Here is a 27,952-nt window from a genome sequence, read left to right on the forward strand (position 1 = left end):
CCAAGAGGGTTTCTCGAACCCTTTGTGAGTCTCTTCTCCATTTTGTCCCTTATACTTTATCTTTAACTTTTGAACTTGTTATTTGTGACTTTGTGATTGGACTAACACATGTTTATTGATGAGCGGATCATTTTACGAGTCTTTTCTCCCTACGTCTTTCACGAAATTTTTTCGGATCCCCCATTTGGTTTATTTCATCAAAGTTTGGTCCATAAATGGATCAATATTTATTGGGGACGTTATTCTTCTAAATTTCTTGGGTTTTTCTGTTTTGCTAGGTTAAATTTGAAACACACTTTTTAAGTATATCTCATTTTGGTTATAAAGAAATTTAATATTAAGTGGGATGATTCTATTATATTCAATACAGTGAATAAAATAGTCTTATTTCCAACCTTTTCCTTCTCTCTCTCTCTCACACACACACAGATGCTGTTGTTTTCAGTATTTAGTTCCCTTTTCCTCTTGTGAAGGAAGGTACTAATTCTTAGGAAACAGAATGAAAAGCGATGCTTTAACATAATAAGCGATGCATATTAGGCCATGTGTCATCTTATCTGCTTTCTATGCATATATGCTGTAACAAAGTAAGTGATTTAATCAAACAAATTAAGAAAGTTGATACTCATTTTAGGCCACTTATTGTTTCATGTTTTGTCATCTCACTATTATTAGTATGTTATAAATTAAGGGTTAGCTACTCATGTCTGACTTAGATTTAGTAATGTAAATTTAACATTTCCTCTACATACATGGATAATTGAAAATCATAATTGAATATATAATTTTAGTAGCAATACGTTTAAATAAGACATACATTTAAATCTCAAACAATATCAAACTCGTGACATCTAATCTCTATTTGAGCCTACCACCCATTTAAGTTGACACTTTAGAAGCAACTCAAATTTTTCATGTGACAAATGGAAGTAATTAATTTAATATCCATTATTATTTTGTTTTGCCTTGGAAATTACTACTAAATTTACCATAGGAAATGAGAAATTGTATTGCCTCCAACGCATCACATTGTCACACAGTTTTTAGTGTCTCAAACCAATTAATTATTATGATATGTTATTGCTAAGGATAATTTCACAAATACATGAAAACAATCAATCAAGATCTTTTACAAATATAATTGGATGATCATCAAGAATGAGTGACCGTGCATTACCCTAAGGGGGCGTTTGATACAGAATAAATTTTAAGATTTCTGTGAATGTTAGGTTAGAAATCTATATTTCCATATTTGGATAATTTCACAAATACATGAAAACAATCAATCAATATCTTTTACAAATATAATTGGATGATCGTCAAGAATGAGTGACCATGTATTACTTTAAGGGGGCATTTGATATAAGAAAAATTTTAAGATTTATATTAATGTTAAGTTAGAAATCTATATTCCCATATTTGGTATAACTTTTTCATAAAAAGAATTCTAGAGAATAAGATTCTTAGGAATGATTTTTAAGAAACTTTCCCATGAAAAGATTTTCATGGAGGGGATTGGAAATCTAAATTTTCCATGGAGGGGATTAGGAATCCAAATTTTTCATAGACTTGAGAATGTTTTTAAGAAAAAAATAAAAAGACTAAAACACCCCTTACTCTTTTATAACCCCATACAGACATATTATATATATATGTAATATATTTATATTATATATTTATAATATATAAATATGCATTATACCCCATACATTTTTTTTTTTAAAAAGTACAAAATAGTTGGTGAAGTGGGAGATGACAGGAGGAGGCTGTTTGGCTATTTTTTTTTTTTAATAAACTTATAAGTATTTCTATTTATAAGTTATATAAAACTTAAAAATTGACTAACATTTAAATTGATAACATATTTGGATAAATATATTTTAAATTTTTATTTATATAGTTATGTGTTTGGTTTGAAAGTTTTGATAAACTGTCAGAACATAACAAAAAGACTAAAATGGATATATTTTTAAATAATACAAATAAAATTTATAAAAATACTAAATTTGTAATATCCTAAAATTTGAAAATAAATAATAATTATTTAAATCGGTGTTTGAGGACATTAATGAATATTTGTGGGTTAAAAGGATATATTAATTTATTAAGGTATTTGGAGATTTAAGAAAAAAATAAATAAATTATGTTGTTTTATGGAAATAGAAAAATAAATTAATTTAGTGAATTTTCTAAAAATTATGGGGTGAAAGTGAAATAAGAAATAAAAGAAGTGTGGAGTGTGAGTGGCATTTTCGGAAGTTAGATGTGGGGTGGATGTGTAATTAAAGGATGCTGTGGGGGTTAAAATGTGATTTGTGGAAGTGGCCGCAAATCACTTTAAATATAATTGAAGGGAAATTTTGGCTAATTTTAAGCTAAAACCTTGCCCAAAACGACGTCGTTTTGGACAAGGCGGTGGCATCAGCTGGGCTGCCACGCAGCAGCCGCTGGTGGTCCCTTTTCTCTTGCTTTTTAAGCCACGAATTGGAGCAGAAATTGGGGGAAATTGGGCAAGAAACAAAAAGGAAAATTGGAAGGAGAAGAAGGGCGCGCAATGAGAAAATTGAGGAAATTTTGGTGAAAATCAAAGATTAATTAAGGTTTAATCGCGATTTAATTAGCCAGGTGAGTAAATAAATATGTATTAAACATTCCTTACGATTGAAATTTCGTTTTGGGTCCAATTTTGTTAATTTTGGGAGTTTATGCGAATTTGCAGCGTGTATTATTTTGGTGGTATTTAAGTGTGAAAACGCTGTAATCAGCTTAAACGAGGTAAGCTCCCTCTATCCTTCGTAATCTCTTTCCATTTTATGAACCCTTCATCTTCCCTCAATTCATTTCGGTTTCGCGTATTAATTATACGAAATGAGAATTTTAATAGTGTGATTTAATGTAAAATAAATGTGGGACTTATTGGGATTTTATTTATGGTGAGCCTACATGGGATTTTAGGCAGCTAAATTGTTTATATTACACAGTTGGATTTAATTAATGTGAGCCATAGTTTTATTAATCGTTATTAAACATTTTACTTTGTAGCGGGAGTTTAAGAAAGGCAAGGAATGGTCGTGTAAAGGTAAGCTCCTAACCCTCTCCTCGTATTCTTTAATTCCTATGAAAGACCCCGTGATTTCTCGTATTTTATCACATCTCTTACTTTAATTCGGCACCTAGCCTTATTTGTTGAATTATTATTCATTTATTTTAATTTAAATTAAATCTAAGACTTCTAGAATTTTATTCGTTGTGAGCCTACGGGGGTTTTTACCGCCCCCACACCTCTTGGGAATGATGCCGAATCGAGTTTGGGGACTAGGTTCTTAGACATGCTGGTTTATCTCTAGTTTTCTCGGGTTTATTTATGGTTCGGTTAGAGCTATCGAGCAGTAAGGCAGGGGTCAGCTGTTTGGTGACGTTGGGGTAGACTATTGTACGGCCCTGAAGTGTATCGTCGGATGGACACTCCTAGTCACTGGCCGTTGATCGATGCCGGGCACTACTGACTAGCTCTGCTAGTATGTGATTTACTGCACGTTTAGATTCATTATATTACTGTTCATGATTTGATATGCACATGGGTATGGGTTGCATGTTGGGATATTCATTTATTGAGTATGCTTGGACACAGACATTCTAGCTTGGTTAGGTTGCATCCAGCACGGGCATATGCATCGCATGCGGTTTACTATGTGGGCGAAGCATGGCCTGATGCTTGGATGTATGGGCGCCAGTGTATCACGTTGATGCTCACTACGCCATTGCATTTTTATGTGCATTGCATGGTTACTGGCAGTTATTAGTTCTCGGACGGGAGGACCATTCCGAGGGAGCCTATGGCTCGGGTGTCGGGAGTATCGACACGGATATACGGGTGACGGGAGCACCAACCCGGGACAGCGCGCGCAGGTTTGTTGGAAATTTATGTTGCCTTTCAGGGCAGCGGCAGGTTGGTATGGGACTTGGGTGCCGTGTGTCTTATGTGGGCCCCAAGGACCGGTATGTGCTTTTATTATTCTATACTATTGTGTTGTAGCGTCTCATGGCTTGTGTATACTTGGGGGTTGATGTTCTGGGGAGAGTTTATTAGATTTATACAGCCTTCAGTCTTTCTTTTCTTATGCTTGCTGAGTCTCTAGACTCACCTTGCTTTCCATCATTCCAGGTAGTGGCAGCGTGGGTCCGGGCAAGGGAGTCAACTTCTAGCGGCAGAGTCGGTATGGTGTCAACTCTGATGTCTGAGTAAGATTTACTCTAATATTTTTATTGTGCCAGGTCATTCCTCAAGTCTCGTGTATGTCAGCACATGAGTCTGTATTCATTTATTTATCTTATAACCGCTATGTTAGCGAGGTACCCGTAGTGCATGCATGTGTTTAGCTTCGCTTCCGTTGTTCTTATATTTGTGTATGCATGCCAAGGTGGTTCTTGTCTTGTGTTCATTCTTTTTCTCCTCCCGTAAGCGCTCCTGTTCGGATAGTCCGGGTGGTTGGGGATATCCGGGCGGGGGTGCTTACATTGTTGGTATCAAGGCGTAGTTTGAGTCAGTTTTGAGGGATGAGTTTCTATACACCAGGGTTGGCGGGTAGAGTTAGAAAGATCTAGGTGAATCATATAGGGTCAGGCTACGTCAGGTTGAGTTTGTTGATTCGTGTGAGAGATTGTGTCCCAATTTATATTAGTATAGTGGTGATAAGTGCACATTAGGATGAGACCGAGATGTGGTATGAATAGGATTTATTTAGGACTTGTGCATGCCTCTAGGTGTTTGGGTAAGAGGCTGGTTTAGCCTTAATATATTTAGCTGATATTTGGTGCTGTATACGGATTTTGAGTATTCTCGATGGAACCCGGAGGCCTAGATTCCAGTGTACCCCTACCCAATCCTGATGATCTTCCAGTATTGGATCATTTATGGTGTCGGTGGGAACAAGAGTTCGCTGCTGGATGAGGAGGCGGGCAAGATGAAGAGGAATACCTAGTGAGTTATATATATTGGCTTGACGAGTTGTTTCAAGAAACGATCCACGAGATTTTTAAGGATTGTCAGAGAGACAAGTCCTGTTCGCTCGTGAGCACATGAATGACGTGTGGAGGCGACTGACTGATGTAATGATGAATGATGTGAGCCTTTATTCCCATTATGATATTTTTGCCAGGGTTGTGAGGCAACAAGCTGCCATTTGAGAGCCTTACCAACGACCGGTATAGGACGTGCCCAGGGTTGGAGCACTACTTGACACCTAGTCAGTCCGAGCCACCGTGAGGGTACCGTCATAGCCACCAGAGGGATCTGTTGAACCCAGCTCTAACGTAGTTAGCAATGAGGACTTAGTTTATCTGGCAAATGAAGCTACCTCGATTATCAGGGGTGATGAGGGGAGTTCTAGATAGTGTGGTTATTAGGGGGCTGTAATACAAATGTATGGTTGTAAATTATGAGTTTAGTAAGCATGGGAATTATGTGAGGAACATCATGTGCAATGTTTGAAGGTATTCTGTAATGAGATGTATTTAGTAAACTATTGAGCCTTGGGATCCTTAGGAATCAAGTAGTTGTTGCTATTAGCAAAGAGTATCCTAGTGACCTGATGTGAAGAATAGTATGGACCTGGAAAGTCACAAGTTTGACCTGCGATGGACATTTGGTAGCGGACCGTTTTTGCTAAGATCGAGTGGACCGGACACCTGACTTGTGGTGGACTTGTTGGGTCCTTAATCATTGTTTATTGGTGATGTGGATTAGAGATAACACGTACCTCGTCTAAGGGAAGTGAATTAAGGGAAACTTTTAAAGCTGCATTTAGGGTGTACGTTGCTCATGATAAGGGTGTGTATAGCTGGATTTCTTCCTCGGTTGTGAATGAATGAGGGATACTCTTAACCTTCTTGGAGATTTACCAGGGAGGTTGCCTTAGTAAAGGATTGACCTTGTAACTGAACCGGGCAGCCTTGAGGCATAGATGTTCTTCCTCCCAAGCAGATGATTTGTCGGGCTAACTCTAGGGTGTTTTCTAATGATTGCTTGTCATACTTGTACGGCCGCTTTGAGTTCGTGGCCATGCCATTTGGTGCTGACCGACGCCTTTGCAGTATTTATAGATTGGTCGGGACCAGCAACAGAGATAGAGGTTTGGAGCTCCTTTGGTTTCGCCAGGCGTTGTCGATGCCCTACTAAAGGCATGCGTCAATTTCATGAGAGATGAGGTCGTGGTATAATATGAGCTGGAGGTCCATGATTGGATTTTGTCAGGAGTGGTACGAAAAGGTCCCACCATGTGGGAATGTGCAATAGGAGTCTGATGGTAAATTGAGGTTCTAAATGGGGTTTGCAATTCCTTGGAAGTTTAAGGCAGCAACCCCGAGTTTAGTTGAATATGGATGGATAAATTGGAACGCCGATACGAAGTCCCAAGAGAGATCTATGCTAGGAATTCATTAAAGGACTATTATGGACTTGTGGACTTGGAGCTTTTAGTAGTTATGCTGCTTGAAGATTTGGCATCACTACCTAGATAGGGTATAGGTGTTTAGTTCTCACAGGTGGAGTCGAGTACAGGTGACGCCGCGGTTGGCGTGACGAATGACTAAGGCTGTGAGGTTCTGTAATAAATAGGGTAAAGCAAAGATGGTAGCAGACGTTTTGGGTCGCCGTGGAGCATCCGAGATAAAATGAATTAGAAATAAGAAAACTCCTCTAAGGTTGTCGTAGATACTCGGGTGTATGGCCAGGACCAAAGTTGGTTGTATGTCTAAGTAACTGTTGGGTTCTGTTGTAAGGATAGTGGTTGCTATGAGTACGCTCGGTACTAGTTGCAGACCACTCGCCCTAGGATTGATTATTAACCGATTGAGGGATGAGACTCCTCTGGGTGCTGGTCAAGTGGTACATCAACGGAAGCATGAGATGGTCTGTTATGCCAACCAGAAGAATGCTTAACCCACATCTTTAAGTTGCTTTTCGTTTTTGAGGAGACTTATGAGATGCCTTGGGGATTTGAATAGTTGCTGATATGGTAAGGTGCTTTCAGTCGAGCAGGCTATAAAGCCGATAACACCGGTTCTAAAGATCGTGTTCTAGCTAGCTTATAGGATCTTTGAGGAGGTCAGGGTTAGTATTTCGCGATCAAGATAAGGTATGACCAATTAGCTATTTGGAGTTAAGAACAACAACAGGTCAAGACTGTGGTCACCGAATAAGTCATCGTAGGTATGTCGATTCCTTTAAGGAGGGGAGATCTGGTGACCTTTGGATCTTGAGATATATTGAGTGGAGAACGTTTATTCCTTGATAGTCTTAATTAAATGATTACCCCTATTTATTGACGGGAACCCGAACGTACACGACAAATTGTGGGAGAAAGTACTGCCGAGAAAATGTTATGTACCTAATTAAGAATCAATTGGAAAAAGTCAAACTAAAGGATATTGTTGTTGAATCCTTGATTGAGTATGTCGTATCGTTTCCCGATCACGTTACCGAGTATTAGTTTCTCTTCATGCAAAAGGATAGCTCTACTCCTGTCACTGCCGATTATATTTGACACTAGCTGCATTTGCATTGAGCTTGTGCGATGGATCAGTTTATCATTGGGATTGAGTACCGCTGAATTTTGAGATTGTCTTTAGGTTAATATGTGGTCGAGATAGCTTTGGAGGACGGTTGGACTAGGATATAGTAATATAAGAACCTTGATGACGTTCCTTAAGCTGGTTACGATATTCGTTGTCATTACGTGGTCCAATTGAGGTGATAGATTGGGGAGTTGTGCTAGTGTAATAAGTCAAGTAGGATACGTAGTAGACTCAGACTTCTGGGAATACTGGAAAATAATGATATGGAATGTCCAGGAAGAGATGTTGGATATTATCATGAGAGATGTGAGCGTATCTTGAGGACATGGACTCAATGCGAATTTCGAGGACGAAATTCTAATAAGGAGGGGAGAATTGTAATATCCCAAAATTTGAAAATAAATAATAATTATTTAAATCGGTGTTTGAGGACATTAATGAATATTTGTGGGTTAAAAGGAAATATTAATTTATTAGGGTATTTGGAGATTTAAGAAAAAAAATAAATAAATTATGTTGTTTTATGGAAATAGGAAAATAAATTAATTTAGTGAATTTTTTGGAAATTATGGGGTGAAAGTGAAATAAGAAATAAAAGAAGTGTGGAGTGTGAGTGGCATTTTCGGAAGTTAGATGTGGGGTGTATGTGTAATTAAAGGATTGTATGGGGGTTAAAATGTGATTTGTGGAAGTGGTCGCAAATCACTTTAAATATAATTGAAGGCATATGTATGTTAGAAGAAGCTGCTGGAGCGAATGGTCGAGCGCGTGGAGGGGCTTGTGGCAGGTCGTGGGATTGAGCTGAGGAAGGCGCGCGCGCTGAAGGGAAATTTTGGCTAATTTTCAGCTAAAACCTTACCCAAAACGACGTCGTTTTGGACAAGGCGGTGGCACCAGCTGAGCTGCCACGCGGCAACCGCTGGTGGTCCCTTTTCCCTTGCTTTTTAAGCCACGAATTGGAGCAGAAATCGGGGGAAATTAGGCAAGAAACAGAAAGGAAAATTGAAAGGAGAAGAAGCGCGCGCAGTGAGCAAATGGAGGAAATTTTGGGAAAAATCAAAGATTAATTGAGGTTTAATCGCGATTTAATTAGCCAGGTGAGTAAATAAATATGTATTAAACATTCCGTACGATTGAAATTTCGTTTTGGGTCCAATTTTGTTAATTTTGGGAGTTTATGCGAATTTGCAGCGTGTATTATTTTAGTGGTGCTTAAGCGTGGAAACACTATAATCAGCTTAAACGAGGCAAGCTCCCTCTATCATTCGCAATCTCTTTCCATTTTATGAACACCTTGTCTTCCCTCAATTCATTTCGGTTTCGTGTATTAATTATACGAAACGAGGATTTTAATAGCGTGATTTAATGTAAAATAAATATGGGACTTATTGGGATTTTATTTATGGTGAGCCTACATGGGATTTTAAGCGGCTAAATTATTTATATTACACGATTGGATTTAATTAATGTGAGCCATGATTTTATTAATTGTTATTAAATGTTTTACTTCGCAGCGGGAATGCAAGAAAGGCAAGGAACGGTTGTGTAAAGGTAAGCTCCTAACCCTCTCCTCGTATTCTTTAATTCCTGTGAAAGACCCCGTGATTTCTCGTATTTTATCACCTCCCTTACTTTAATTCGGCACCTAGCCTTATTTGTTGAATTATTATTCATTTGTTTTAATTTAAATTAAATCCGAGACTTCTAGAATTTTATGATGCCGAACCCAGTTTGGGGACTAGGTTCTTAGACGTGTGGGTTTATCTCCAGTTTTCTCGGGTTTATTTATGGTTCGGTTAGAGTTATCGAGCAGTAAGGCAGTGGTCGGCTGTTTGGTGACGTTGGGGTAGACTATTGTACGGCCCTGAAGTGGACCGTCGGATGGACACTCCTAGTCACTAGCCGTTGACCGATGCCGGGCACTACTGACTAGCTCTGCTAGTATGTGATTTACTGCACGTTTAGATTCATTATATTACTGTTCATGATTTGATATGCACATGGGTATGGGTTGCATGTTGGGATATTCATTTATTGAGTATGCTTGGACACGGACATTCTAGCTTGGTTAGGTTGCATCCAGCACGGGCATATGCATCGCGTGTGGTTTACTATGTGGGCGGAGCATGGCCTGATGCTTGGATGTATGGGCGCCAGTATATCACGTTGATGCTCACTACGCCATTGCATTTTTATGTGCATTGCATGGTTACTCGCAGTTATCAGTTTTGCGACGGGAGGACCGTTCCGAGGGAACCTATGGCTCCGGTGTCGGGAGTACCGACACGGATATACGGGTGACGGGAGCACTGACCCGGGACAGCGCACACGGGTTTGTTGAAAATTTATGTTGCCTTTCAGGGCAGCAACAGGTTGGTATGGGACTTGGGTGCCGTGTGTCTTATGTGGGCCCCAATGACCGGTATGTGCTTTTATTATTCTATACTATTGTGTTGTAGCGTCTCATGGTTTGTGTGTACTTGGGGGTTGGTGTTCTGGGGAGAGTTTATTTGATTTATACAGCCTTCAGCCTTTCTTTTCTTATGCTTGCTGAGTCTCTTGACTCACCTTGCTTTCCATCATTCCAGGTAGTGGTAGCGTGGGTCCGGGTAAGGGAGTCAGCTTCTAGCGGCAGAGTCGGTATGGTGTACAGGCAATCCCGTTAGTTCTTGTCAACTCTGATGTCTGAGTAAGATTTACTCTAATATTTTTACTGTGTCAGGTCATTCCTCGGGTCTCGTGTATGTCGACACATGAGTCTGTATTCATTTATTTATCTTGTAACCGCTGTGTTAGCGGGGTACCCGTAGTGCATGCATGTGTTTAGCTTCGCTTCCGTTGTTCTTATATTTGTGTATGCATGCCAATGTGGTTCTTGTCTTGTGTTCATTCTTTTTCTCCTCCCGTAGGCGCTCCTGTTCGGATAGTTCGGGTGGTTAGGGATATCCGGGCGGGGGTGCTTACAAAATTTTAATAAAAATAAATTATAAATTGATATTCAGCTGAGAAAATTGTTACAATTACATGTTGATAAATTATACATAATTATTATTAAAAAATATATTAATACAATAATTTATGTTTAAATTTAGGTTTAATTCATAAAAATATTAAATATATTAATACAATAGACATTAAAATATATATTTTTTAAATATATCTATATAATAAAGTAAGAGGGTTTTTGAAAATGTCTCAAATGTAAGAATTTTCAGTGTATATGAGATGAATTTTCAGTAAATATGAATGACTGAGATGAATTTCAATTTTAAACCTTCCTGCCCACTCTTAGTGTCCTCTGTCTTACCTCTCTCACAGACCCACCCACCCACTCCTTCACTCAATGCCTCACCCTCTCTCCCTCTCTCTCACAGATCCACCCACCCACAATGGCCGACCCCCCCTCTCTCTCTCTCTACAGAGAGCAAGAAGTGAAGGTTGAACGGTGGTTGACTGGTGGGGTCGATTGCAGCAACAACCGATGACCTACGATGGAACAGTTAGAGGTGGCGGACAAGGAGTTGGGCTCGTGGTGGAGATCCAATGCAACGGTTGGGTGCGGCGTCCGCCGGCCGGAGGTGCGACAGTGGCTTGAAGCGGCGATGGCCGGCCAATAGCGGTTGGATGCGGCGATGCTTGGCGGCCAGAAGTAGCAGGGTTGGCAATGGCGATCGAAGGCCAGCATCGGCAAGAGATGGTAGGTGGTTGTTGTAATACCCCAAAATTTAATATAAATGTTGGATGATGCCATAAAGTGTTTTAAATGGAAGTTTTGAATTTAAGTGCAAATGGGAATGATTTTAAGGACTCAAATGCAAATATCAAAGGATAACTTCTCTAACAATAGGAATAATTGTAATTATAAATGCTTATTTAAGAAGCTTTGTGTTGGAGAAATGGGATTGGAGGATTATCCCTAAAAGTCCTAAAGCTTATGATGATAATAATTACTTTTACCCATAATTCAAAGTAAGGAAAACTTGGAAGAATTCTATTGGCTCACCAAAGCAAATGGATAAGTAGGGTTGTCTTGGAAGCCACATGAGGGGCAATTGGAGGCAAGGGATTGGAATAATGAAAGGCTTCTAAAGGAAGGAAGAATCAAGTGAAAGAATTTCAAAGATAAGCCATCATTACTAGGGAAGAAAAGTAGATAAATTAAAGGCTTGTTTGAGAAGCCTTGAGATGGTAGAATAGTATTGGATGATGTTACATCAAAAGTCTTGGAAGACTTGACTTGGAAGACTTAATTTGGAAGACTTATCGACATAGTGAAGGCTTATTGAAGAAGCCTTAAGGTGGAAGAATGGTATTGGTTGATTTTAATTCAAAGTCTTAAACCATGATTACCTTTATCCTTAATTCACAAGTAAATAAAGTTGGAAGCATGCTATTGGCTCATTAAAAGTAAGGATAAGATGGGAAGGCACGTAAGGGCAAATGGAAGGAGTGGATTGGGAGAGAAAAGACTTACAAGGGAAGAAAGAATCAAAGGAGAGTCTTTTTCAAAGATGGCAATAATGACTAGGAAGAAATTGCCAACCCAAAAGAGATAAGGTGCAACCATGAGCTTGAAGATGATGAGGCTATAAAAAAAGGGTAGAAGAGTGGTCCACGTAGAAGGAAATAGAAGAGAAAAGCAAGAGGAATCCAAAGGAAGAAAGTAAAGAAGATAAATAGGGAGACCAGATTGAAAAATACCAAAAACGGAAAAGGAAGCTAAAAGGTAAGTCACTTTTCTTTCTGTAGGGTCGTAGTACATTGAAAGGGGAGTTCGTAGGTTCAAACGGAGAGCAAATCGGAGTTAAAATGAGCAAGATATGGCCGTTTTAATTTTGGGTTGCAAAATAGAGAAGGGGTAGCGCGTGGCCACCCTTCCGAGGGCCCGTAAGGGCGCATCCGACCTCCGTTTAGCCTGAAATTTTCACCGTTATTCTCCTATTCTAATTACCTACAACCTTGTGTAGAAATATTTGAGGTTGGTTCACTGAAATCTATGATTTCTGTAGAAACAGCCCCTAGTGCTCGAACCGGGCTGTAAACAGTGCTATTGAAGGGAAAACGATCAAGGTGAGTGGTTCATGTGCATGCTTCCTCTTGATCATTCTTGGTTTCATTTGTGAGTGGTCCTTACGCATGCTTCTTAATTCCTATTGATCATTCTTGGTTTCCACTTGTGGATGGTTGTTGCTTACATCTCATGATTCCTTACTTTCGAGCATTTCTTTCCTATTTTGCTTGATCACGGAGTTCGTTGTTGTGGTTCGTCGATGGGATTAAACATGACTACTCTTGCTCGTAGCTTATGGATTGCATATTATATTTTCCTTAGTTTGTGCATCGTGCCTATAGGTGAGGCTGTGCCTACTTGATATTCCTTAATTGTACATATTCCTTCTGCTTTGTCTTTAACATGTTGTTTGGTGATGGTTGCTATTGGTGGATCGGGAACTTGTTGGCTGCTTGTTGGGAACATCACGAGGATTGGGGTAGTAATCCCATGCCTAGAGGTGGGGTCGTGCCTAGAGGTGGGGCTGAGAGGTTGGACCACGATCCCGTGCCTGCAGGTGGGGCTGAGATGTTTCACACAAGTGCCAACGGGCATAGTGGTGGCTCGTAATCCCGTGCCTAGAGGTGGGGCTGAGGGATTGGACCACAACCACATGCCTAGAGGTGGGGCTTAGCCTGGAGGTGAGGCTGTGAGGTTTGACATAAGTGCTGGAAAGGATGATGGTGACTCGGGGAGGTTTTATTTTGATATGGTCTTGGAAGGTTTATACTTAATTTTGCTTGTTTCCTGGCATAACTGCATATTGCTCTTGCATGCACTGTTTCTTTCTTTCTTACCACTCACTTAGATATCATTATCTAACTTGGGTGTTTCTTACCCCTGGGGCATTCATCGTCCCAGCTTTATCAGAAGTGTCAAGCGTTACAGGTTCCAGGTTAAAGCGTGAGCAAGGAGGTGGAGCTTCACTAGCTTTGGGATCTTGGATTCATTATGTACCCCTGTAACCGAAGTAATATATTGTGAATAGCAGTTAGGGTACTCAAAGTTTGTAATAAAAGGATGCCCTACAGTTGTACTACATTAATAAGTTGTGTCTTTCCAGAGTGTTAAGAGTCTTTTACATTTCTTGTACCTGGTAATGAAATCTAGTGGAAACCCATTTTTTTTAGCTTTGGTTAAGCTTGCAGGTTCGATCCAATGCTTCCGTTGGTAAGGGTTTCCATAACGCCTGTAGGTGAAGTTAGCTTGTATTTGATATCATAATGGTATTTGGAAAAGTGGGGCATTACAGTTGTGTTGTCCGCGATGGTGTCTGATGGTGGCTAAGAGGCAGCAGATGGCGGCAAGAAAGGCCGCGGTGATGGTCTGTAAGGGCCTTGGCCAGCGGTCGGAGGCAGCTGGCGCGGGTGGTTCAACTATGCGTGAAAGAGAAGCAAGAGGAAGAAGAATATGGGAAGGGGAAAAGAAAATAGAAAATATGAAAAAAATTTGAGAAAATGGGGGAAATGCGTAAAAAATTTCAAAAAATTAAGAAAATTATTCTAAAGCTCAAGGAGTGTGCTAGAGGTTCAAAATGACATTTTTGGTGCAATGGAGGCAGCCAAAAAAGAGACCTGGGTGTGAGCGTTTGATGGGTTTCTCCTCCAGATTGATTGATGTAAAAATAATTATTTTTAAATTATCTGCATTGTGCAGGATAATGTAGAGTAAGTATTGGTTTGGTTGGATTAAACCCTTGACTGGTGGTGTTATTTTGAAATTGTTGATAAGTGGGTTTTGCGGGTTGGGCCCCTTTTAGATAAAATATTTAAAAAATATATTTTTAAATAAAATATTTAAAGTTAGAAATATTAATCGATATTTAAAGTTTAAAGTAAAATTAAAAACATTACACTTATAATATTTTTAGATAAGATATTTAAAGTTAGAAACATTAATAGAAAGTAAAAATATTTTTAGATAAAATTACATTTATCGATATTTAAAATTAAAAACATTACACTTATAATTTGTGTCTATCTACTTGACCACTGTAAAATAAAGAGTATCATAGAGTACGATTTTTTTTTTAATTTTTCTTAAAGAGTATTATTCTAAATATTCTAATTTTAAAAGCATTTAATATTTAATTTTTAAGTATTCTAAATATCAATAGTGTAAGTTTTGAAATATCATGTAATTTTTAAATAAAAAAAATACCAACAATATAAGTTTAAATGTATAAGAATTTGACATAGATGATTCAATTCTAAAAGAAATAAAAATCTCTTTTTTAAATAATTGATGATTAAATGTTGTTCTTAGTGTAAAACTTTATTCAAATAATGATATCAAAGTTGGAAGCTTAATTCGAAATTAAATATTTTTACCTTTAGGTGTTGAATCTTTAATATTTAAAAGAAATGTGAAATTGGTTAATCTATCCTATTGAGTTACTTAAAGATGTAAATATTCAAAAAGAATTCATTTATTTTTTTAATTCTATTTTTATTTTATGCATTCTATTTTTAGGCACAATAATTTTTTTTAAATTAAAATAATATAAAAATCAAAGAATTCTTGATCATGCATGGTCGGGGAATCCAAGGTTCGGGAATATAAGGGTTCCTAACCACTCACAGTAGGGGACCCAAGGTTCTTCGACCTCAAATCTAGGTTCCCTTCCTCTATTGATGGCCGCGGCCAACAACGATTGGTATGTATTGTTTGATATTTAATTTTTAATTAAATTTTTTCAGATTGTAGAGCACTTACTGATGTGCATTATTATATAGATTTAGTAATTTTTTTCATTTTATTATAAAACATTAACAAGTATACAATAACTTTAATTTCTGTTTTTTGTTCAGTATTTATAATTTTTTTTTTTACTTACTCTTATAAATCTTATATGTTTATTTTTTATTTGAGTTTTGTACAACGTTTTATACAAGTAAAATTATTACAACATAATACGTATAAATTATAACTATATTTTAATCTTAATATTATTTGTATTGTGCCTTTAGGTATGGGTATACACTAGGATATATATATACAGACATAGAGGTGTGGGCAGCGGATGATGGTGATGGATGATGGAGGAGGCAGTGATGAAGGTAGGAGGTGATAGACGATGGGGATAGGGCTAAAGGTAATTGCCGATAGGGATAAGGCAGGAGGCGGCGACTACCATGGAAGAGATGAAGGCAGCGACAACAATGGAAGAGCTGGAGGGAGGCAACGACAAAGAGAAGGCAGATAGATGAAGGAGATGAGTAAAAGTTAAAAATATGGTAATTTCTTGAGAGTATAATGGTAAAATACTTTATCAACAAAATAAACTCTCAACAACTTATTTTGAAAAAGTTAGGAGGGGATAGTTTTTCCAAAACACTATTAAAACAGTTTATAAGCTCAATAACGTTTAAACTCTTAGGGCTTGTGTCTCTTTACTGTTTTCGACCCATTTTCTATTTTCAGTTTTTTAAAACACTCAAAATGTGTTCGCTTTAATATTTTCAAAAACACATTTCCGAAAACAAGAAAAAAATTTGTAAAGAAAACTCAAAATATCAAAAAATCGTTTTGGCTATTTTCAAGCCAAAACATGGTGGAAATTGAAAACATGGAAAATGCCTTATCTTCCTTCTCATGCAGGCATTCTCTTCCAAACTCCATCTTTCTTCATTCTTCCTGAAACTCGAGCACTCCCTCTTCCTTCTCTCTTCCAAGCTTCACTTTCTTTTCCGACCAGCAACCCATATCTTTCTCGTCGTCGACTGCACCTGCCACGGCTATCACTGCCGCCAGCCATCGTCGACTGCCATCTCTTTCCCTCTTCCAGATCTGACTCCATCTCGCCTATTGATCGCACTTGCCACGACCATCACCTCTAGGAGAAGTCGTCGGGCTCCATCTCTTTCTCTCTTCCAATCGTCATTGATTCCCTCTCTTCCTCATTGTCCATCGCAGCGCCTACCACTGCCATCGTCGCCGCTGCACATCGTTGCGACCAGCACCCCAGATTCGTCACGCCTTGCCTTCGCCCACACCGGTTGTTTCTTCTTCCCCTTGGCCATTCATTTACGCCGTCGTGTTTTCTTCCCCGTTGCTGGTCGTCACGCCTTGCCTTCGCCTAATTTGATTTGTATTATGATTTCAGTAATTTTTTGTATTTTGATTTCAGTGATTTCATTAATTTTGTTTCTAAGATGCTTAAATCTGGATCTATGTTTGTAATTTGATGCTTAAATATGGATCTATGTTTGTAATTTGATGCTTAAATTTGAATCTATATTTGTAATTTTTGGATTATGAATCTATTTTGGTGAGGAAATAGGGTTTCAGATTTCAAAAATATGATGTGTTCCTTGTTCTTTTAAAGATTTTTGGAATAGTTGTTGGGTTGATTGAGTTTGTTTGGTGATTGTTGGTATGATAGATGGGATTTTTTATTGGTAATTTTTTTTAGTGTAATTTTGTGTCTTTAGTTTTGAAAGATGGCAGTAGAGATGGAAAAATGGGCCCGGCCCGACAGGCTGGCCCGTTGGGGCTCGGCCCGAGACCGAGCTAGGGCCAGCATTTTGCTGGCCCATTTAAGGCTAGGCCGATTTGGCCTGGCCTGCTTGGCCCGGCGGGCCAAATGGTGGCGGGCCGGGCTGGCCCGCTTGGCCCGCTAATCAGCCACAAAACACCCCCCCTCAGCCTCGCCTCTCACCCACGCCCTCACCCTCTGCCTCGCCCTCGCCCTCACCCTCGTCTCGCCCTCGCTCGCTGTCGCCGTCGCTCTCGTCTCGCCCTCGCCCCCGCCCCTCGCCCTCGCTCGCTCCCCTCGCTCGCCCTCTGTCTCGCCCTCGCCCTCGTCCTCACCCTCGCCCTCGCTCGCGCCCCTCGCTTTCGCCCTCGCCCTCGCCTTCGCCCACGTCCCTCGCTCTCGCCCTCACCCTCGCCCTCTCCCTTGCCCTCGCTCGCCGGTTTGGCCCGCTTGGCCCGCGGGCCCGTGTAGGGCCGGGCTAGGGCCAACAATCTGCTGGCCCGTTTTTAAGCGGGCCGATTTGGCCAGGCCAGGCCCGTTTGCCATCTCTAAATGGCAGTGACCTAATTCATTATAACTGATTACATGTGCTTGTTATGAATGGATGCACAAGAATTTTAGAACAAGGCCATTATAACTAATTATTTTGTTCTTGATGAGTTATGTTTAATTGTATATATATATAGATATATATATTTTGTTGGAAATGTAATATATATGTACCTATATATATATCATTGTCACCATACAAACATTTTTTTGTTAAAGTTAACTTTTTTTTGTTTGTATTTTTTTTTTTTTTTTGTAATGAGAAAAAAATATTACAAATTTACTAATATATATTATTAATAATATACTAGTATTAAATTATTTTAATTTAATAAATAATGAAATTTATAGAATAAAATATTTTTTTTCAAAATTTCAAAGTTAACGCATTTTCAAATTTTCAATTTTGAAAAACAATTTTTTAGAATGACAAAAAGAACGCGTTTTCAAAAATCTCAAAACAAACACTTAAAATATAAAATTAAAAATAAATTTAAAACTCAAAACTTAAAATTAAAAATAAAGAGAATACCACCTTATATTTTTAATAAATATAGAACTAAATAAATTATGTAACTTATAAGTTAGAAGAGTTTACAAGCTGTCAAAGCAATAAGCCGAACACCCCTTAGACATGATGTGAGTTGGGTTTTAGAAAAGGCCCATTCCACCTGAACAAAACTTGGGCCTTACCAACTGGTTGGCGGGACGACCGAAAAGAAATAAAAAGTAAAAGTGAAAGACTAAATCGCATGGAGTCAAGCTTAGTTTAATCGTGTTAGTGAAGTTTTATTCAAGACAAAGGCATTAAAATTTTTTCATATATATATTATGATTTTTTGGTGATATTTAGAATTTATTTATAATTTTTATAAAAATTATCCCTATATATTATAATAAGTAAATAAGAAAATACATATATTTTTTAATTATTATATTTTGATTGATCTTATGCATATTTGAATGCATATTTATATTTGGCAAAAGGTCAACCCTTCATTAACTTACGTACTTTGGTTAATTTAATACATAAACTTTTTTATTTTTGTTATTGTTATTGTTGTAACATAACAATAATTTGTGATTAGGTAATTCTCAATCAGGTCATTCCAAGTCCACCAAAAGAGAATATGATTAAAGGTTACAAAATAGTCCCTAAATAAATAGTTTGATACTTAAGCCAAACACTTGAATTTTCGAAAAGTTTGTAATTAGTGCTAAAGTCAATATAAAAAAACGTACCCTTCCTCAGGTGAGGCCTCACATATTTATAAAATAGTTTGGGGATACATGATAGACATCCTCGATATATCAAGTTTTAGTAAAATTAAGACTATTTAAAATAAGAATTTTTTGTTACGAGATTCCTAAAGGGATTTTTAGCGTCATGTTTGCAATTAGCTCAAGACTTCTTTATGAGAGGGAGAGGTCTCCAAGAAACCTTTCAATCTTTCGGAATCTTTCTCGTCGACATTCTTTCTGAGACTGTCATTGATCACTATCAGGAGATCTAGCCTATCAAAAACTGTTTACAGTCTCTCGGAGACTAATTTTGAGGTGTGTACCTCTTCCTCGTCTTGGAAACATCGATAGTCTCCCAAAGACTAATTTTGAGGTGTATTTCATGTTTAGTGGGCTTGATCTCTAACACATCAATTACTTCCTCTCTCATTTCAGTTTTTTTTGGAGAGAAGAGTAAACTATGTTATGGCCTGACTTTTTTGGGAGGCTCTCTTGGGGTGCCTTTTGCTCTTTGTCAACATTTTTTCACATTGGATTTTTATTTTCATCTGATGATTATGATTTTTTGAACATATTTTTGTCGAATAGTCTAAATTATTGATTCCATTGTTACTTTATCTTTCAAGTTTCCTCCATGAAAAGCATACCTCGATTAGTTGCTAAGAACTTTTCCATTTAGGGCCATGATATTGATACGGTAATTTTGTTTTGGGGCTCATGTCCAATCTTTAGTATGGAGATTCTTCTAACCCGATTGAGAAATCTTTCAAGGCTATTTGCTTTTTGTGTCCTTCCTTTCTTTAGTTAAAATTTGCTACCCAATCTTTTGGGAGGACTTTGCCTTGTTAAAAGATTCTTGTTTTGCCCATTTGCTAGGTAACCATGTGCATCCAAGGTGAGTCCTTGGTTTGTAGGTGACTTATAGGCATCTTAGCTTGTCTCCGTTATCCAAGATTATTTTTATGCTTTTTCATTTTGATTTTTATACTTTTAAACTTTTGATGCTAGGTCATTTCTTTATTATTCTTCCAATTTTCTTATTCTTTTGATAATAGTTTTGTTTTAGATCATTTTCACACTTTTTATATTTTTTAATGTGGATTATTCTCACGATGGATCATTATTACATTTTCTACCTTTCTGGTTCCAAATCATTTACATTTTTTAGTCTTTTGATATTAAGTTTATCCCATATCATTCTCATTTTTTTTTATATTTTTTTATTCTGGATCATTCTCATGTTTTTTGAATTTTTTTTTTTTTATTTCAAATCATTCTCATTTTTTATAAGTTTCTAATTTCCAATTTGTTCATCCACCTTGAGGCAACCAAAAGGAAGGGTGAATTGGATTTTTGAAAAAAAAGTCATTTTTCCTTAAACAACAGTGAAAAACATAGATGAATAAAAAATAAGAAATAAAACAAAGATAACATATTATTTATAATAGTTCGGCAATTTACCTATATCTATTACCCTCAATTTTTGCTAAAAATTTTCAAATCGACTAACTTAGTACTTTTTGAATAGGCAAATAATATCCTCCATATAATTACTTTTCAATGATCTTCTTTTTAACACAAGCTCATGCACTAGCCTTCTTTATGCTTTTTCACATACACAAGTACTAACCTTTATAATGTTTTTTAAATGAATGAAGTAATAATCCACATAAAACACTTTTTAAGGCTAAAGCAATAACTTTACAAATAAGAAATGAAATACAAATGAAGAAAAAACTTTCAATACAAGGGGTCCTAAATAGGGCTGGTAATAAGTCGAGCTGAGTCGAGCTAGGCCCAGCTCGATTGATTTTAACTTGACTCATAGCTCGGCTCGAGCTCGATATGAGCTGATTTTCTTAACTTGAGCTCTGCTCGATAATGACTATAAGCTGGCTCGACTCGGCTCGGCTCGAAATTGACTATTACTTTACTTTTATATATATATATATATTTAAATAATATATGCGATATATATAATATATATTTAAATAATATATTTAGAAAATTATTAAGTATATATTAATATTATTGAGTATTAAATTTATAAAATTAATATATATATATATATATAAGTATATCGAGCTGGCTCGTGAGCCAAATGAGTCGAGCTAATGATAGTTCAAGCTCGACTCATTTACTAAATGAGCCAAACATTTGAACTTAAACTTGGCTCATTTGTATCATGAGCTAGCTTATTGAGCCAATTTTCGATTCGAGTCTTGAGCTAGCTCACAAGTAGCTCTGCTCATTGCCAGCCCTAATCCTAAGAAAATAGGTTCAATACAACCTCAGAGAGAGACAAGTATATGTTAACAACCTCTACTCACTCCAAAATAGAGCTAGAGGTTAATCTTTGTTTGCTAAACAATAGAAAATGGCTTTTGTTGGTTTAACCTATCACAAACTCACTTGTAAGTATATGTTTCCTCTTGAATTGTTCACTTCTTTCTGTTATATGAGGATCTTGTCATTTGCAAAATCCTTTTTAACATATGAAAACAAGTAACTAATTGACACTTTTTGGTTTTACTTTAAAAAAAATAAAAAATGAAAACTATGCCCCATAATTAATCACAAAATCCTTGCTAAAAGGCCCAGAAAATTTCATATTTCATAGTAACAGTAAGCTCAGGATTAATGATGTAAGGCCCAGACAAGCATATGTTAGCAACCTCGACTCAATCCAAAATAGAACTATCACAGTATATATTTCCTCTTGGTTTAGCATATCTTTGTTTGGTAAACAATAGAAAATGACTTCTTGGTTTGAGCTATCACAAACTCACTTGTAAGTATAGATTTCCTATTGAACTGTTCATTTCTGTCTGTTATACGAGGATCTTGTCATTTGCATGTCAAATGATTGGTTTCACATTGTGAGTGTGTTTAAAGATGAGTCAAATTGATGAAATGTCTTGAAGCTAACAAAATATTCAAATTGGAATCCAAATTTGTTTATTTTGCATTAAGAGTCAACAATTCTGAAAGAACAAAAGCGCAGTAATCACAGTAATCATTCGAGAAATCAACCACTTGAGAAGTGACAGAACAGAACTAATCGGGAAACAGGTACTGAAGGAAGAAAATTCAGCCATTCAAACAGCTAACAAAGAGGTTTGACCAGAAGCTCGAGTGGAATCTTTGGCTTGAGATCGAGTAGGATTTGAGAGAAGTGAGGATCGAGATTTACTAAAACTAGTTGAGCTGGAAATCCGAGATCGAATGTAACCGCAGTTAAACCTAAACCTGGGAAACACATCTCCTACTTTCCTCATTGAGTGGAAGAAAGTCTTCACTAGCTCAACATATAGAGGCAAGTATGAAATTGCAAAGATAGAGACCGGAAGGAAAGCCACGGAGTACAGGACAATTCTTGTCCACTGTTGCTTATTACTTATCAGTAGGATTATCGTTGCTGCAAACGCTAGCATCATCATTGACACGGAAAGGATCAATAGTGTCACTCCTAATAAGAGTTTTTGAGGAAGAGACCGCCTGAAATCCTTCAGTTGAAAGGATGACGTGAGGACAGATAGAAATGTGATGACTGATGTCAAAGCAGATGTAAGGGAGAGGGCATCTGACAAGGTAAATATGATAAAGAATGATTGATTAAGGAGAAGTGGGTAGCCAGTGTTCTGGTTTGGACCTCCCGGCACCGTGTAAGCTGCAGCAAAGGCAACAGTGGCAATCAACACCGCCACAATGGAGCAATTTTCACCAGTTCGCTTAATCCATTCTTTAGCAGATTCACGCAGCGTAGCATTATTATTGGCAAACAGCTTTTCAGCAGAGTGTCCATCATTATTCAAGTGTCTGATGAAATGGTTCGTGCAGATCTTCTTCACGCGCTACAGAGGTTGGTAAATCACAAAGAACTTAAGACCCTAAAACTGATAAACAAATTGTTTGAATCCTCCAAAATCATAAAAACAAGGAAAGAGAAGAAGTGCACCTCAAACAAGAGCAAGTCTTCCCGCAATATTAGAGCAGGGCTTCGCATATCTTCAATCCTCTTAGAATGATCTCTCTTGATCCCAACCATGTGTAGAATTGAGTTCCCTTGGTTGTCAATCTTCCTCACCAGTCTCATCATTGGAACATCCATGTTCTTCTCAATGAAGTCAAAAATATGTAGCTGGCGATACTTGATGGCTACATGTAATACATTTCGCCCTTCATCATCAATGTGCTCAACTGCTTGAGGATACTTGGTAAGTATTCCTTCAACAATCTCCAAAATGCCTGACTTGGCAGCTAACAACAATGGGGTTTCAGCTATTGGGGTATGTAGTTCTTTATCTGACCCCTGTCCTTGGTGGGAAAGAGACGTGGCACCAAATTTATGGATCCTGGGCTTACTCTGGTCCAAGGCAGATTCAGTTTTCTTCCATGAAGTATCCTTTTCAATCAAGAACTCAGCAAGCTTCACTGCTGAGTCATATCCTCGCCTCTTTCTCTTAATTTCTTCCCACAAAGGAACCCACCATGATTCACCTTTTGCAGCTGGAAAAATCAAAATCAATTGTGTATTAGCAAAAAGTAGGGATCAGTATATAAGATTGTGAAATTATAGTTGAATTAGAGTCCTCGTACTAGAAGGAAAGAGCCACTTTAGGAATTTTAGTTTCCTTCCAAATTCGAATGCTGATGGATTGAATGCAAGAAGTTGGAGTGCAGTCATCTCTTCTCCATCTTTCTCATTGACTAAATATTCATGCTCTCTTGCGATACGCAATGCTAATTCTGAACCATATTCATCGTGAAAGAAAAGAAAAGAAAAAAAAAAAAAAGCAAATTAAGAGCAGAAACAGAAGGAATTCTCAATTCTAACTCTTGTCTTTTGATCTTATGGACGCTTACCAAAGTGCTCGGTGAGGACGCATATGTGAAGAACGGTGGTTTTATCTTCCCGCACATACATTTCTTTAAGCGCTTTTTCAAACAACTCTTTGTCCACCTTTTCTTCCTCTTTGCTCTTGAAGCTTTCTTTCACTTGCTCGTCAAGAAATTGAAACATTTCCATCTTCCCATATCGGGCGGCACGGAAGAGAGCCGTCTCTCCGCGTTGGTTGCGCATCTCCAACAAATACGGGGCTCGACCGAGCATTGCCCTGGCAGCGAGCACACTTTTGCTAGAAGTGGCCGCCTCGTGGAGGATGGTGTTTCCAATGTCATTCTTAGCATCCATTTTGCCGTTCTGACTCTGCGGCAATTTGTCAAGTAGACAGAGGACTAGATTTTCTTGTTTGGAGTAAGTGGCCATGTGCAAGACCGTGTCATTGTGTATTGTTAACGGGTAGAGCGGGCCGCCTTCTGGAATTCGTTCGCAGAGCTGAATCACCTCGTTTTCATCTCCACTCATCAGAGCTTTGTACAAATCACTTTCGAAGCTAAGATAGTCATCTTCACCAGAAAGCGCCATAAGGCGGAGCTTTGGGGAGAAGAGGGAGGCAAATTCCCATGGCGCCAATGCACAGAGATAAATAGAAGGCTCCTCAGGGCATCTCCAAGGAATGCGCCAAATGCAGCGCCAATTGCATTTTGGCGCAGAATCATCTCCAATGAATACACCAAAATGGTGTTGGGCACAAGTTTCAACCACTAAATTTGGTGTTGAGTGAATAGTGTAACACCAAATTTGGTGTTACACTATTCATCAACACCAAATTTTTATTTTTATTTTATTTCCAATCTTACCCCTCTTTATATAACTTCAAAACAATTTATTCCCTTTGTATCCTTTATCATTTTGATTATATTTGTATATTTGATTAATAATTAGAAATATAAATTAAATTATTACAAAAAATATATACTGATAGAAATATTTTATTAAAATCTATAAAATGAGTATAATATTGAATATATTTTAAAATATTTAATATATCTTATAAATACTATGTTAATATAAAATGAATTATTTTTATTTATGTATATGAATTTTTTTATTTTAATAATTACTTAATAGAAAGAAAATATTTTTAATGTAAAAATTCAATAATATAATAAAAAGCAATAACATTTACATTAACTTAAATTAAAAATACATGATGAAAATAGAAAAAAAAAGTTTAAAGTAAAAACAACAACAACAACATGACTTAAAAATAAAAAACATTTATTGGAAAAATAGTGAAAAAAAAGAAGATAAGAAAATTAATTGAAATATTAAGTGAAAAAAACATTTATTGGAAAAATAGTTTCTTTGATTTAAAATATTAGTTGAAAAATGAGATGGATAAATAATTAGGTGGATAAACAATTAGTTTGCTAAAAATTAGGCAAAAATAACTAATTAAAAATTTAGTAAAAAAATTAATTAGAATAACATATTTTGAAAAAAATATAAAAAAATTATGACTGTAATTTTTAATTTGTTTATAAAATATGACTAATTATTTTTAATTATATTATACTATTAATATTTATTAAATATTTATTTATAAAATATTCTTTAAAAATTTTCTTTTACACCAATTTGGTGTTACACGTTGGAGAGAACACCAAAATGGTGGACACCAAATTGGCGTAAATCACTGTTGGACACCAAATTGGCGTCCAATTTGGTGTCCAACATTGGAGATGCTCTCAAAGCAACGACAAAACAGAACAGGAAAATCAAGGACAGGAAAAATATAATGTGAAGAGACAACACGAGACAATTTCAAGTGACAACACGAGAGGCCAATGGCCCACAAGACACTGTAAAAAAAACATAAAATACGAAAGACTCTGCAGACATATGTTTAATCCTCTAGGGAGACGTTTGGGATTGGCGGAATTTTTAAATTTCTAAAATTCATGAATTTTGAAAATGTTCATCAAAATTTTTTATTTTTAGAATTTATGCAATTTTATGTTTGGATACATTTAAACATTCTCAGGAATGTTGAGTATTCTTTTATGAGAATTTTACATTCCTATGTTTGGTTTAAATATAACATTTTTGGGAATTCATGTTCTTTTTTTAAAATTATCCTTATTTAATTTTTTATTTAAAAATGATAAATTTCTTCTACTATATAAAATATTAGGATCCACAATATCTTTAGAAAATAAAAAAAAAATTATTTTTTTACACATTATATGTATATATATGCATGTGTATATATATATATAATATATACTATATGTTTGTATGAATATCTACTTTAATATATATAATATTTTATAATAAATAATATAAATATATATACATATATGTATATATAATATATTTAATATAAATATATTACATATATATAATATATATAATATGTTTGTATTGGGTTATAAAAGGGTAAGGGGTGTTTTAGTCTTTTTATTTGTTAAAAACATTCTCAAGTCCATGGAAAACTTGGATTTCCAACCCCCCCATGAAAATCTTTTTGTGAGAAAGTTACTTAAAAATCATTCGCAGGATTCTTTTTATAAAAAAGTTATACCAAACATAGGAATACAGATTCACAACCTAATATTTATAAGAATCTTAAAATTTCTCTTGTACCAAACGCCCCCTAAAAGTCCAAAGAAAAATTCTATTCGTAACCAGTTTTTTACTCTTCGTAATTATTATTAAAATAAATTTAATAATTATTCTTCACACCTACTATTATTACTTGTTACAATCACTTATATTTCAAAATTACCCTCATATATTCTATACATCACACCGTCCCCTTCTCTACACCACTCGCTGCCGTCCCCTTCTCTATAGCATTTGTTGCTTCTCTGCAACCCCTACTTGTCGTCGTCGTCTTCCCTATAGCCGCATCTCTTTACTCTGCGCTTGATGGTAACATAGGTAATTTTTACATGTTTGAACTTGGAGGCTAAAATAGGAGAGGTTCGATGGGCGAAAGTGGTGGTCGTTTGGGTTCGGAGGCGATAGTCGTAGCGGTGGCCTTCGAACCCTGGGTTCGAATCGGTTATTGCCATCGAACTAGAGGCAGCATTGCCTCTGAACTGGGTTTAGAGGCGGCCAGCACCTCCGAAACTTGGATTTCGGAGGCGTGGGTCGCTTCCAAAACCAGGTTTTGGAAGCGACCCACGCCTCCGAACTCTAGAGTTCAGAGGCAGCCTATGCCTCTGAACCCTGGAGTTCAAAGGCGTTGGCTACCTCTAAACTCTAGAGTTCGGAGGTGCTGGGAGCTTCTGAAATCTGGAGTTCGGAAGCTCTCAATTTCTATTTGATATATTATATAATATAATATATTACACATTTTAATTTACACGGACCCTCCACTATTTTAATTTGCAGTTAAGTTAATATAATACTATAATATATATATTATGATAATAATATTATTATTATTATTATTATTATTATTATTAAAATTGCTACCTCCGAACTCTAGAGTTCGGAGTTTCCGTTTTATATATTATATAATATAATATATTATATATTTTAATTTCCTTTTTATATATTATATAATATGATAATTTCCGTTAATATAATGCTACAATATGTATATAATATATATATATATATATTTGTATTTTATTTTTCTTATTTCTTCTTTTTATACTTCTCACTTTGTTTATAAGCAAGACGAATTATAGGTTTTTTTCTAGTACTCATAGGTTCTGAATTCTTTTTACAATAACAATTTCATTTTCTTTTCCAACTTTTTTAGTCTATCCAATCAGTGTTTCTCTAGTATCAAAAAGCTAATAGAATAAAACATTTAGATATATTTTTTCTCTAACTAAAATAATAATTTTAAAAAATTTATTAAAAATCTATCATATCTCATTAGTAGTGAATTGTTAAATAATATCAAATGATTGGTGAATTGCAAAATCAATTTTTTTGAGACATAAGAAAAAAATGAATAAAAAAAATACTAATTAAAAATTTAAAACCCAACTCCCCGAATCCCAGAATTCGAAAATACATGCGTTTCCTGAATTCTAGAATTCGGAAAATCCACTAATACATACAATATTTATTTACACATTAATTCGGAGAAAATCAGGGATTTTTTGAAATTTCCAACTTTCCAAACCCTTAGAAACACATACTAATACATACAAGATTTAGATTTACTTGTGTGTGATGTTATTTTTTTGAG

The 27,952-nt window shown here is 36.4% G+C and overlaps 1 protein-coding gene across 1 annotated transcript; it reads right to left on the reverse strand.

The window, feature by feature from the left end:
• Positions 1–21,826: 21,826 nt before the first annotated feature.
• LOC127793725 (protein ACCELERATED CELL DEATH 6-like) lies at positions 21,827–24,699 on the reverse strand. The gene is made up of 4 exons (XM_052324415.1): positions 23,760–24,699; positions 23,493–23,642; positions 22,852–23,402; positions 21,827–22,747 (listed from the first exon to the last, which is right to left on the reverse strand). Exons 1-4 carry the CDS (start codon positions 24,319–24,321, stop codon positions 21,992–21,994), a joined length of 2,019 nt encoding a protein of 672 aa, XP_052180375.1. The 5' UTR covers positions 24,322–24,699; the 3' UTR covers positions 21,827–21,991.
• Between the last annotated feature and the right edge of the window lie 3,253 nt (positions 24,700–27,952).

Source organism: Diospyros lotus, chromosome 2 (assembly GCF_014633365.1).
Source record: "Diospyros lotus cultivar Yz01 chromosome 2, ASM1463336v1, whole genome shotgun sequence".
Lineage (NCBI taxonomy): Eukaryota > Viridiplantae > Streptophyta > Magnoliopsida > Ericales > Ebenaceae > Diospyros > Diospyros lotus.